The 13,277-nt window shown below is 41.6% G+C and overlaps 1 protein-coding gene across 3 annotated transcripts in view; it reads left to right on the top strand.

The window, feature by feature from the left end:
- The window catches only part of RADX (RPA1 related single stranded DNA binding protein, X-linked), a 529,236-nt gene that overhangs the window by 257,295 nt on the left and 258,664 nt on the right, over positions 1–13,277 (top strand). For all 3 annotated transcript variants that reach the window (XM_085608034.1, XM_085608035.1, XM_085608033.1), the window contains exons 7-8: positions 1,787–1,894; positions 6,999–7,166. In XM_085608034.1, coding sequence (XP_085464160.1) covers positions 1,787–1,894; positions 6,999–7,166 — 276 coding nt within the window. The remainder of the gene's footprint in view (positions 1–1,786; positions 1,895–6,998; positions 7,167–13,277) is intronic.

The following is a 13,277-nucleotide window of genomic DNA, read 5'->3' as shown; positions in this document are numbered from 1 at the left end:
TGAGTTCAGGCATACTAAACTTTATTTTCCTACCTTGTTCCCAGGAGTAGTTATGGTTGTAAGATGTTATAAGCAAACTCCCCATTCTATCGTATGGGAACAGGTAACCTTGCAATAGTGAAAAACAAAATTGGTAGTAATTCACTATCAGGACATGCCACACACATCAGGGCATGTCCTACCTTTTACATACATTGCACCCTGCCCACAGGGGCCTACCTTAGGGTGACTAACATGTAAGAAAAGAGAAGGATAGGGCCTGGCAAGTGGTTACACTTGCCAAGTCAACATGGCAGTACAAAACTGCCCACAGATACTACAGTGTCAGAGCTGAGTCACATTTACAGGCTGCGTATGTGGGTGGCACAATCAGAGCTGCAGCCCACTAGCACGCCATTGGTGCCAGGTCTAACGGGTAACTACATTGGGAGAGAAATGTCTAAGGTTTCGGGCTACAAATGAGAAGAAAATCATAATATCACACAGAACATCTTTTACATAGAGATAAAACATGGTAGTGAGTGGAACAGCAGTAGTGAAATGCAAGGGAGAAAACAGACAACCCTCTTGGAAACAAACCATGAGAGAAAGGCTTCAAGATGAGACATGACAAGAAGTTTTTCAGTTTTTTTTAATAGCTCATGGTAAGCTGCTTACAAGAGCTCACGTGGAATTGAGTTCCTGTCGGTTCAGTAAAATTACACAATAAAAATACTTACATTCTGATCTTTCCTCATCTCACAGTTCATGTGCAGTGCACTGATGACTTGCTGGGTTTGTTTATACTTAATAGAAAGCCTTGGTGAGCATAACCGTGATTATTGTTAAATAATATGATGATGACTTTGTATGTTGTGAAGGGTAAGACTCTTGTCTAGAATAATTTCGAGTGATTTGGTACTGTCAATGTTGATTGGCTTGGATTCAAGGGTATTTATTATAACCACGACTAGATAAGGGTATTCAAGGAAGAAAGGGAAAAATGTGCATAAACTTGAATTGCAGATAATACTGTGTCACCCAGAACTGATTTTTTTCCTTGGGGTATATAGAGACTTGAACCTTGCCGCAACAGTGAAAAAAGCTCTTCACACATTAGATGTCAGAAGAGCATTAAGGTACTTCCTTAACAAAATGGAGGACATTGGGAAATGTTATCTGTACTTCAGTTGTGACATCCAAACAGTATATTTCTTCTTGTTTAACCTCCTCCATTAACTCTGTCAGAAAGCAAATAGATCATTGTTGTGTAGATAACCAGATGCAAGGTCACTACCACAGGCCTTGGAAATATTCCCTTTGCTGAGGTTTGCTGGGACAACTACTGAAATTGCAAATCACTTTTTCCTGGGCGCTCATTTCAGAACAGATCCACAGCTGAGTGAAACATCCCTGCAAAATGTTTTCAGCTAAAATAAATTCCAATAATGCTGTTAATGGCACAACTGTGAAACTGCTAAGAATAGCACACCACTATGCTTAACTGAAAAGCCAATGGTGATTTGGAATCTGAGGGACTTTTACATTTCCTTATCCTTGAGTGATTTTGCCTACTGTTAAACTGAGGAACCATATGTTTGAGTGAAAGGGGATTTGGGTGGGGGGCGGGGGGGGGGACATTCTTCTTATTACGGAAAGGATCACTATCTTCCCTGATGTTTATTTGTAGCAAACGTGATGCATTCAAGCATCCTCGCCTGGTCATTTTGATGTGAAAATATGCAAAAGTAGGTAATTTAATGAAAATCAATTTTAATTTGCTGCCATTGATTTTTGCTCTCTTTAGTGTCCTATTTGGTTTGCACACAGATGAAATTGGTACAAGACTCGGTTTCTAATACTTCAGCTACAGCTTATCTCACAACAACTTATGAAAGTCAAATATTTATTACTGGTAAGTTATAAAAACAACATTATTTATCCTTTGTATTGTATTCCTAACAAGATGATCCGTAGTTGTCAAGTTGTGTTTACTTCTACACTTTTATTGCACACGTACACTGAAACCCGTGCAGGAGAAACGTACTTTTACCATATCTGTAATTTTAATATCGCCTAGTATTGGTTTCTCATTAACATTGATAAAGTTTTGATATATGTTTGTCACCTCCTTAACAGGGTAACTATTGTGCCATTGTTAAGAAAATGATGCAGTTTTGTAAACTTTTCTTTCACATTTTGAAGAATGAGTTTGTTCATTTTTGCAGCCCATGATATGCCACACAGGCACTATGTGATCTTGGTTTCCTCAATCCTATGACCCAGTGGACTTCATAGTTAATAGCATTAGCCTATTAGAGGCTTGCCTTAAGAGCCTCACACTTCTAAAGATTATTAGTACCAAAGATTTAATAACACAGAAATCTGTGTTTGCTATTACAGGCGTCAAAATGTTTATAGAAATAGAAAAAGATGTCAAAAATATATCACAATTGTGTACATTTTGTAATTGCAATCTGGCGGTTTTCCATATTTTTAGGATTGAGGCAGGAAAACAGAAGGGACAAAACGAAAACTGTAACGTTCTAGGTATTCACTCCCATTTTCACAGCTTTTGGGACCCTAGAAGCACATATAAATATGTGCCAATGAAAGTGGTTCTCATGAGTTTTTGACAAAACTGGCTTTCTTTCTATGAAAGTGTTTCAACTGTCTTCCACTTTTACAAAATCCAAATAATCTAAACATTTCACCAAGTCAAGTAGAATTGTATTCCGTGGAAAATGTATTTTAGTGTGCAAGGAAGACAATAGACAACATTTACAGTTTAGGTAGGCCTTTTAATTTTCTAATAACCTTCAATACTTGAAAGAAAATTGTGTTGAGCATTTACCTTGCTTGATAAGCGAACAATGTCATCCACATACATTAACAACAAGCAGTCATTAGCAAAGGGTTGACCCAAAGCCCACTCTGTACATTGTACTGGAGATAGGCGGTCTTCTGCAGCACACAACTAAAGTTGTCCGTGGGACGAGGTCTAAAATTATGATATCCATCAAAAAAAAAAGTGATCTAGCTCGAACGCTGAGCTTTTGCGTTTTTTACATCGCAAAACGTGTTGTGCTTGTAACAAAGAAAAAGACTTGTTCATCAAGACTTCTGAACATATTTCATATTTCTAAAATGTTTTCACATTACTTATCTCAATGTTTATGGGGTATTGTTCGTCTTATTCCCCCACCACTCCATGTAATTAATAGCTTTAAAAGAGAGAACCATTTTCCTTGATTGCAAATTTCAAATAACCCCATTTTGGTCTGTCAAAAACGTATTCTCTACTAAATGATTGTGTACCATGATCTTGCAAATGCTAAATCTCCATTGAGCCTCCTACCAAAAGATGTCATTTTATCCAGGACATTCTTTTTCACCACCCGGCACTCCTAATCAAATTATGAAGTTGCCTTATTCGTTTTACCCTTTTCTTTGCCAGACAAGCTCTACAATAGAAAGACATGGTCATTTCTTAAAATTAGAGAATAGTACCAGAGATACCCGCAGCAAATAACTAATGGCAGCCCAAAGAAGTGGAATGTTAATTAAATTTACTTTTATGATAGTGGAGAAAAAACACCATATTAAAATGACAATTCATTGAAATATACATATATCTGTCCGTTTCATGCATGTAGGCTACATAGATTGCACAGTGAATGTGAAGCTGACCTGTTTTTTGGGTTCTGAACTGAGTCACGAATTATGCTCAAAGGTCAATCTACCACAGTTAAAAAAAAAATAAAGTCTGTGTATCCTGTCCATTAGTTGGCCGACTTCTTTATTTCAAATTGTATTGACTGTCCAGTTCTAAAATAACGTTCTGCATATAGCATAATTCTTTGCTTGTTTACCAATTCGGATCAGGTTGGGTTTACCTCAGATCTTTTATATTTAGGTGATCAGAGTGTGGGCAATAGATACGAGCTAAATCACATTTGCTATACTATCTATCCTGTAAAGTTCCCGTTGCCTGCTCATCAAACTCTGTCAACACTAGAAAATTAACTGTGGCATAAGGTATTGAAATCCATTTCTCAGGTCCTTTGCACTATGAAATGTGATTTTCTTACTAGTGGAGCAATATGCAGATAGTAAGAACATTAAATAAACGATAATGTGATCATCTCAAGTGTTGAAATGGTGTTTGCTGAATAATAGAGAGTAAAATGACACAACTGTGCCAGGGAAACTAATGATATTGCTTTACGCTGCTATTCGTTAATCTGTGATCACTTAGGAAGAGATCCGCAGAATGCACATCTTAATTTTGCCAATTACAATACGAAACTGCAAAGAACAAGTGGTTCAGATTTTCCTAGTACAGAACACTTAAACTGTTTTAAGTTAAACCCCATGATCGGTGTACAGAGATGATATTTGAAAAGTATAAGTCGTAAGACTCACACTTTGAGAGAAGAGTAACTCAAGACACTATCAGAACTTGCCTCCACTAATTCAGGAATGAGCACAGTCCTGAGTCATTTGTTTGTTGTAACGCTTTTCGCCCTAAGTGGGATGGGTATTCCCAGACGTGGGACCCGTGCTCACTACGCCACTGGAGTCAAGCTATCCTGGCTGATGACGGCTGATAGCCAGAAACCGGTCCTAGGATGCTTGATTCCGGTCCAGGGAAGACATGGCTTGGCAGTTCGGGCTGGACTGTTCCCATGAGGCACAGGGTCAAGACTGATTTGCATATGGCCATGTCTAAACTGGGGTGGTGTAGTGGGCAAAAGAACGATGGATTTAACCCAGATCTCTTGACTGGGGGAGAATGTCTGCATTGTCAGCATTCCGTCCATCATTTGTTTGTTGTAACGCTTTTCGCCCTAAGTGGGATGGGTATTCCCAGACGTGGGACCCGTGCTCACTACGCCACTGGAGTCAAGCTATCCTGGCTGATGACGGCTGATAGCCAGAAACCGGTCCTAGGATGCTTGATTCCGGTCCAGGGAAGACATGGCTTGGCAGTTCGGGCTGGACTGTTCCCATGAGGCACAGGGTCAAGACTGATTTGCATATGGCCATGTCTAAACTGGGGTGGTGTAGTGGGCAAAAGAACGATGGATTTAACCCAGATCTCTTGACTGGGGGAGAATGTCTGCATTGTCAGCATTCCGTCCATCATTTGTTTGTTGTAACGCTTTTCGCCCTAAGTGGGATGGGTATTCCCAGACGTGGGACCCGTGCTCACTACGCCACTGGAGTCAAGCTATCCTGGCTGATGACGGCTGATAGCCAGAAACCGGTCCTAGGATGCTTGATTCCGGTCCAGGGAAGACATGGCTTGGCAGTTCGGGCTGGACTGTTCCCATGAGGCACAGGGTCAAGACTGATTTGCATATGGCCATGTCTAAACTGGGGTGGTGTAGTGGGCAAAAGAACAATGGATTTAACCCAGATCTCTTGACTGGGGGAGAATGTCTGCATTGTCAGCATTCCGTCCATCATTTGTTTGTTGTAACGCAGTCCTGAGTCAAGGCATGTTAGTACATGTTCCCAGTGAGGCCAGAAACCAATGTCTGAATTAATAGCAGAATTTTAAACCGTAGGTAGACTCATGAATAAGAGCACACGTGCATATTTTTGGCATCACAAGTAGGCCTGGGCTAATTTGTTGGTACGCCATTGAAATCTAGCGTAATTTCTGGCATTTACATTACACCTGTTGGACGAAATACCTGAAATGATACCATTACAACACATTTCATAATTGTCTGTCCATTCTGGGAAAATTCTTATTGCAGGATCACAGAAGTGGCGTGAATGAATAGAACCTGAGCCATTGCTGTTTGAATTTTGTGCAATATTTGGCTGGTTTATGGTTAGCTTAATATTCCAGAAATTTTGTTTAATTAAAAAAAGGAAATGGTGAATTTCACACACTACTGTGTTATATTTCACTGTAACAAAATAGATTTTATTTGTATTTTTGAGCCCCTGGACCCATTTTGCTGTCAAGTTGCCTTCCCTTCCTAGATTTGCTGTTAGATGGTAACAATTACAGGTATGCAGTTCCTAAGAGGAAAGGTATCAGGTAGGATACATAGGAACCAAAGGAAGGGAGATAATTCCTTTTGGAACTAGGGGCCTCACACACCCAAATGAGTATCAGGCTTCATCATCTGGCTTTCTCCTCGTCAGGCTGGCGTTGCAATACCCGATTGACACCTTCGAGGGTGCTCTTTATCGAGATCTTTTATTCTAATGCGGTCTGTGAAATGCAGACGTAGGGCCCTGGGTGTTGATTGGAGATATGTAGATGTAAGTGAATAGTGATTTAAAAATAGGCTAAGCAGTTCTCTAAGAAGGGTTTTATTCTGCGATTTTGATTGTCCAATTAAAAATGTGATGGCCACCAGTGGAGACAATGATCCCTGGTAGCAAAGGCGTTAAAAACATCTACATGTTTTTTGCCGTCGTAGACTCAGTAAAGATAAATAGACAATTAGTCAGGACCAAGTGAACCAAATCTACAAAGTGTTTGGGACTAAATGGTTAACTGTATGGAATCCAAACACTAAGCACCCAAAAAAGATGTACTTTAAGAATAGTAGATGCCAAAAAGGCTGACCCACTATGGGTAATCTGTATGCCTCCTTGAGTGAGTGCTGGAGACGCGCTATACTTTAGCGAGATAGTCCTGGTGACACTGTACCGGCGACCTACCCCGTCTCGAGCGTCTCGAAAAGAGACTGTTGCTGTTAGATGCTCATTGCAGTAAAGAGCCTGATGTCAATAGGCACAATGAGAATATTGTTTCCTCAGTTTAATTTTCATATTGTGACTTGTATCTCTTTATCCTGTATATGGCAGTGTTTTCCGATTGTGAGAAAAACCCAGTCTAGTGTAAAATGGATATGATTTCAGTTGCTCACCTTTACCCCATTGTTCGACTTCTCTATGCTTCTTTGTACAATATGATATATATTGTGTTCAATTTAAAACACACACATCACCAAATTCTCCTTGTCATAACTGGTTATTTTTTCTGACAGGGTTTCACAGAGGCCAGCCTTACATTACAAACGAGAAGGTTAAACGCTTTATCCGGTGGACTAAAACACAGACCGAAGCAGAGCTGCTGGAGAAAAGCTCCATAGGAGGATATTGCCACTTTCCACTGGCTCCTGATACTTTTTCACTGTATCGTAAAGACAGCCAAGGTTTGCTTCTAACACCAATTCTAAATTTGTATTGACCCTAAATGTTTACTTTATGAAATGCAACCTTGCCAGTGACTCAGTTATCGCCTCAAGATTATAATCTTGAATCTGTCGGTAATCTCCTTTTTATGCTCAACGAACCTTCAGTTTTGTTTGTTTTCCAAATATTTTTAAATGGATATATTGTCATTATGTTGCCATACTTTTTGAATGGCAAGACATGTTGTGCTAAAATTTAACTTTTTGAAACATTGTCAAAATGCAGAACTGAATAATATACAGCAGATTTTAGGAAATACAAATCTAGCAAGCATCTTGCTTTAAATATATACTTGCGAGATTGAGAGCTAAGAACCGCCAACTGAGTAAATACTGATGCATTTTCAAATGGCTTAGATTAATCGAATACACCCCCACTTATCTATATCTATTTTCCCATCTATTATAGCATCATCAAAGCCTGGCTTTATTGTGATGTTCCATCATTCGTGCATATTGTTTAGTTTGTGCTTTTGGAAAAAAAGGTTGATTCGCCACAGCTGTAAACGCCCCGTTCAGGCCTCCCAATGCAGAGGAGTCATCAACAGGTTCCTGTGCACTATCCTTGCTGAGCCTATAATCTACAACTTTTGAGGCTTAGTTGATGCCGTTGGCAGTATCTCTGTTTCTTGAGTGGGGAAGAGGGGAACATGATGATGTGTGCAACTAACTATGAGTGATTCAGTTTAACAAATGTAACCCCCACCCCACCCCACTCCCCTCCACTGACTATCGTAACCTGCAATTTTCTGTTTATTTCCCCTTGGTCTAATTTGTATAGTGGGCTATACTTTTGGTCCTTTTACAACTGTGTTTTATCTTATGCATCATTCTCCCTTGCCCGGCTTGTGGTATAGATGGGCAGACTTCAGTGCGACTCACTGCCTACGTTTTAAAGCACAAAAACAAAAGGTCAACTAGGATACATTTGCCAGAAAAGAAGGTCCTGGGGTAAATCCAAAGATTTTGGAGTTTACACCTCACCCAATTAATAATGGCATGCTTCATCATCTGCACCTATCCACACCCTGGTATGGTACAACCAGGGCAGATTCAACCAAGAATATAGGAGTTCTTATATTAACCATGGCTGGATTTGTGGCAGAGATACAGAAAATAAGAGATAAAAATGTCTTGTGGCATACCACAGGAAATTTCCTTTATTAGTTGGGTACCCTAGACATGAATAAAAACAGAGAGTGGGGCTATTGAGTATCAATGTGTCAATTACCCTTTATAAAGACAACATGTTTCGGTCAGCCTTTAAAGCCCATCTGGGTATAAGGCCTTCATAAGGTCTGTTAGCGACCCTGCCTGCCTAAGCAGTCATGCCATTCATATAAATGAGACCTACAGCTCTCCCCTTGAGTAAGGATACTTAATTCAGAAAACCTAAAAATATAATGGCTGCATCAAAAGTTATTAGGTACAGACTGTGAATGGCAGTAACAGTAATATTATATTAAAAATTGAAAAAAACCTAAGTGGGTGGCGCATAAATGGCAGCCACGGACCGGCAAAAAGCCCCATTTCTATATCAACTCGTATTAAAAAGAAATTAGGGCCGATTCACAGAACTAATCTGAGAGAAGATCCTAAACTTACTACTTTTGGTGTTCACAGAAAGCATTTAGTTGTAGTAAAGTTAGGATTTTGTCTTGAGACCGACTTGAGACCGATACAGACAGACATGAAACAGATACCATCAGACATGAGTCAGATACACACAGACTTGAGACGGACACAGACTTGAGACGGACACAGACTTGAGACGGACACAGACTTGAGACGGACACAGACTTGAGACGGACACAGACTTGAGACGGACACAGACTTGAGACGGACTCCTAACTTTACTGCTACTAAATGCCTTCTGTGAATACCAAAAGTAGTAAGTTGAGGATTTTGTCTCAGATTAGTTCTGTGAATCGGGCCCATAGTCTTCTATTTATGTATAGTTTTGTTGCTGTAATATAGACAATAAGCTATAAAGTGAGGCACATCAAACAACTGCAAAACACGTGTGCATACACCAACAGCAATTTAAGAAAACCTGCTGAAACATACACACTTTTTACCCTATATTCGGTTGGTTCAGGGATCATGCAGATGTGGCAGGATGGCACCCTTCTGTAGTCACACACTTCATTGGTAGGGGTGTAATTTAGTTAGTCACATTGCACTATGTCTGGTAACAGCACACTGTGCACACTGGGACTAATACCTGTTAAATATGGCTAACTTGTTATGCAAGGTCTTGTAGGAATATGAGGCTGAAAGCTTTCACTATGCTTTCATGAAATGCACTTCAAAGGTGGATATCGTGATTCGCGTGGGCGCATATATACTGGAGAAGCACTCATTAATTATAGGTTTACATGTTTGGAAGCGCTAGGAATCCAAAGTTTTGGATTCGCGCCATAACACTTAACATTCATCTAAAAAGTAATTCAGCTGGCCACTCAAAGCGTGCCCTCTAGTCAAGATGCCACTCTTTATGGTGATTGAGCTGCCCCCCGCCCCAAGAGACCCCTACCAGCCAAAATGCCATGGAGTAATAATTGGTGCAGGGAGTGGGGTGCCACATACTGAAGGTATTGGGCGTGCAAGACTTGTGGCTCAAATCATATAGTCAAAATGTCTCAGACTGATAATAGGTGCGGGGCTCATGACCTCAAATCACTTACTTTGTTAAGGTCGGATGCATGTTGTTAGAACCTATAGCTTCCCGCAACAGATTGCTGATGAACAATTAGTGTTTAACCATGGCATGCAGACTGGTCTGATGAAGGGGAAGAAAGCGGGTGAATGTGTCAGTGCACCACGCTGTCAAATGACACGTCACGGGAACGCCACTGTGAGCTTCATGTGAAATCAAATTCCAATTGCATACGATGTAACTGGAAGGACAGGACTTGTGGTTTGGACGCAGTATGGGGCAACAAAAACTATTTCTTGGGACAGTCCTGCAAAAATGCAGTCTTAAGTCCGGATTTACAATGTAGAGCCATTCAATCTGAATGGCCTATGGTTAAAACCAAATTGAGTTTGAGATCTGTGTTAAAACAGTATGGATCTTGTGAAACACTCAGCACACTTTCCTCAAGATTATTACACTATTATAAGGTTTTTTTTTTTTTACAGTAGAGAGGGCATGTCAAGTGGAGAAATACTGCCCTGTGTATGGCAGCCACTAACTGGTAGAGTGTGAGAGCGATGTTTGTGGGGACGTAGCGTTGTTTCCCTCCTATTGAGACTGAGAAATCTCATCATTTAGACCAGTTGTAGCACTTACGTCTGTAGATCCATCGTTGTTTGTAAGTAAAAAAACTTTTTTTTCGCATGCATGTGACGGTAGTTTGCTAATTATAAACCACAAGAAATCATTTTGAATGTCCCATGGACCAATAATGGTGCATCAGTTTGGGAATTGCCCCTGGAGGTGCCTCTGTGCTCATTAATTCTGGTGCGAATCGTTCTGGTGCTCATGCCTATGTATTTAAGGCCACAGGGGTGGATGAGGACATAGACCATGCTGGTGGTGTCACAGTTAGTGTTGTCTTGGAGTGTGGAGAAGTGTGGCTCAATGGTTAGAGCGGTAGACCCTGATGCAGAGATCTGGCCCGGGACCAGGGTTCAATTCCCGCCTCGGCGGGTCTTGGGCTCAATTTCCTCCTGATAATTCTCGCCTCGGTGCCTACTCTAATCATGGGTCCCACTCTGCAACTCTGGGCAATAGCTTGCTTAATCTCCACAATGGCCCCAACAGCGCTGGGGATGCCTGGCTTCACCTTGGGGGTGCCCAGGAGTGGACATTTCACAGGGAAAGCCAGGAAGGGTTCCACAGCGGTATGAGTACAAGCGCCAGGACACCCCGTCGCTGGGGCAGCAGTGCGCTATACAAGTACAAAATTTCATTTCATTTCAATTCTTGGGGCCCAAGGTGTTCGAAGATCCAGGTCTAGTTCTTTTACTGGTTTGGGTAAAGGGCAAATGTTGCAATGGCCACATGAGTAATGGCCTATCACAGGGGTCAAGTTCCGCAGTGACCGAATAGGAGGTTTGTTTTGCTGCAATGGGCTTGTGTCTGGTAAATACTGAACATTTTCTCAGCGCTTTTTCCCGTTTGAAGAAGAGAATTGGTTTTTGAAGATTTAGGGGACCCAAAGTCAAAATCTTCCAATGTTTGGAGACCCTTTTCCTCATCTGATTAGAACGTGTCCCATATGTAGCGACATAAATGAGACGTTCATTCTTTAGTTTTTCGAATGATTGAAACAGGGATTGTCTCAGATTATTACAAGCCCTCTTTTTAGGTCGAGCCTAGTGTCGGTGCGCAAGCACTGCTCTGGTGAAGATCTGCTGTAGTTCAGTACATGAGGGAAACCCTACCACTCCCCCGCCCATATTTTTCATTGGCTTGTGTCTTTGTCCTTTGTAAATGTTGCCTTCAGATTCGTTTATTGGCTTGTTAGTCCCTCCTTATGACGGCCACGTTGTCATTTGTATCCTCCCATGGCTACTGGCCCCTTTACTTCAAGTGTTACACAGTACGTGTTATTTAGACTGTGAGCACTATTTTCTTTAATGAGGTTTTCCTACTGCCTTCTCTACTCCCCCTCCCTCCTGTTGTCCATGCCTTCTCACTCCCTTCCCCCGCCCGCACTCCCGTTGTCCGTGCCTTCTCACCCCCATATCCCCCTCCCCCGCCGGTACTCCTGTTGTCCTTGCCTTCCCCCCCTACCCGCACTGCTGTTGTCCGTGCCTTCTCACCTCCTCTCTCCCATTCTCCATGCCGTCCCCCGCCCTCCCTCCCGTTGTGTGTGATGACCACCGTTTTCAATGCAATAGGTCTCGCGTAAATGCGAGTCCTACTGCATTGCAAATGCTTGTTTTATTGGCTGTTTAAAAGCACGTTTTGAAAATGAAAAATGTCAGAGTTTTTCCATGCTCCCTCCCCAGTCTAAAGCCTCCCCGAGCTGCGTCCAATGGAAGCAGAAAAAATGTGGGCCTATCAGAGCCTGTCCGTGCCCCAAAGGTGCAAGTGAAGCCAAAAACTGAAGTCCGCCCAGCACAAGCACCGACGCATCCTGCGGCAGGGGCAAATAAAACAAGCCCAGGAGCGCTCATCCGTTAGTTGATAGTTGAACTCGCAGGGAGTTTCTCTGTCATCTGCCTCGATCATGCCCATTACAGATGTGTACATTTGGTTAATTATTCCAACTTTTTTGTATTTATATTTTTATGTATTGGGTAAAATATTTAATATGTGAACGAAATTTGAGTCAAAGTTATTTACGTTGTAATTCACTTTGTCACATGGACGATCATGCAGTAGCATCGCTCCAAGATCGCTAACCCATTCACTACCTCGGATGGTGCCCTCTGTGTATGCGTTCTTGGCTGTTTGCAGTCCCCTTGTTCGTGTGTTACTCTGGAGACGGTCGTCTGACGATGGGTGCGGTACATCTGACCGGAAGTTGCTAATGAGTTTTCCGGTACCGGTTGGTGGTGGTGCAGCCCAGTACTGCAGACATTGGACTCTTCACTATCCTGAAGAAGATGAAGCAGAAGGAGCGAGAAGACAGACTGCTTATGCTGTATCCACCCATCTTGTAGATACCTGGTGCATTTTGTACGAGGCTCCAAAACTATAGCTTTCAAAATGAACTTTTGTGTAACTAGGTAGAAGCTGTTAATGTTACCCATCAAACGAGCAACGTATGTGCTTTTTGGTTGAAAGTGTGCAAAATCGTTTTAGCAATTCTTTGCTTTATTCCTAAATTTGTAGAAACACCTCGACTGGAGAGAAAATCTACATTGTTGATGGGAGAGATTCACATGACGTATACATCTTTTAATTAGAAATGGTAATTTTTTACCCATCCTGGAGAAGATACGCGCATTTATTGATGCTTCCTTACCATGGGTAGTGAACATTTTCCCTACGTTGCATGTCATCATCCCAGTCTTTACCTTTGAGTGGACCCCACCTCTGCCAGGAGAGAACAAGCATTAAAAATGCAATAGGTCTCACCTTTGATTAAGTTAAAGCCATTTGCTTTGCTAATG

This window comes from Triturus cristatus, chromosome 5_2 (assembly GCF_964204655.1).
Source record: "Triturus cristatus chromosome 5_2, aTriCri1.1, whole genome shotgun sequence".
Classification (NCBI taxonomy): domain Eukaryota; kingdom Metazoa; phylum Chordata; class Amphibia; order Caudata; family Salamandridae; genus Triturus; species Triturus cristatus.
This window is presented reverse-complemented; position numbering and strand designations above follow the sequence as displayed.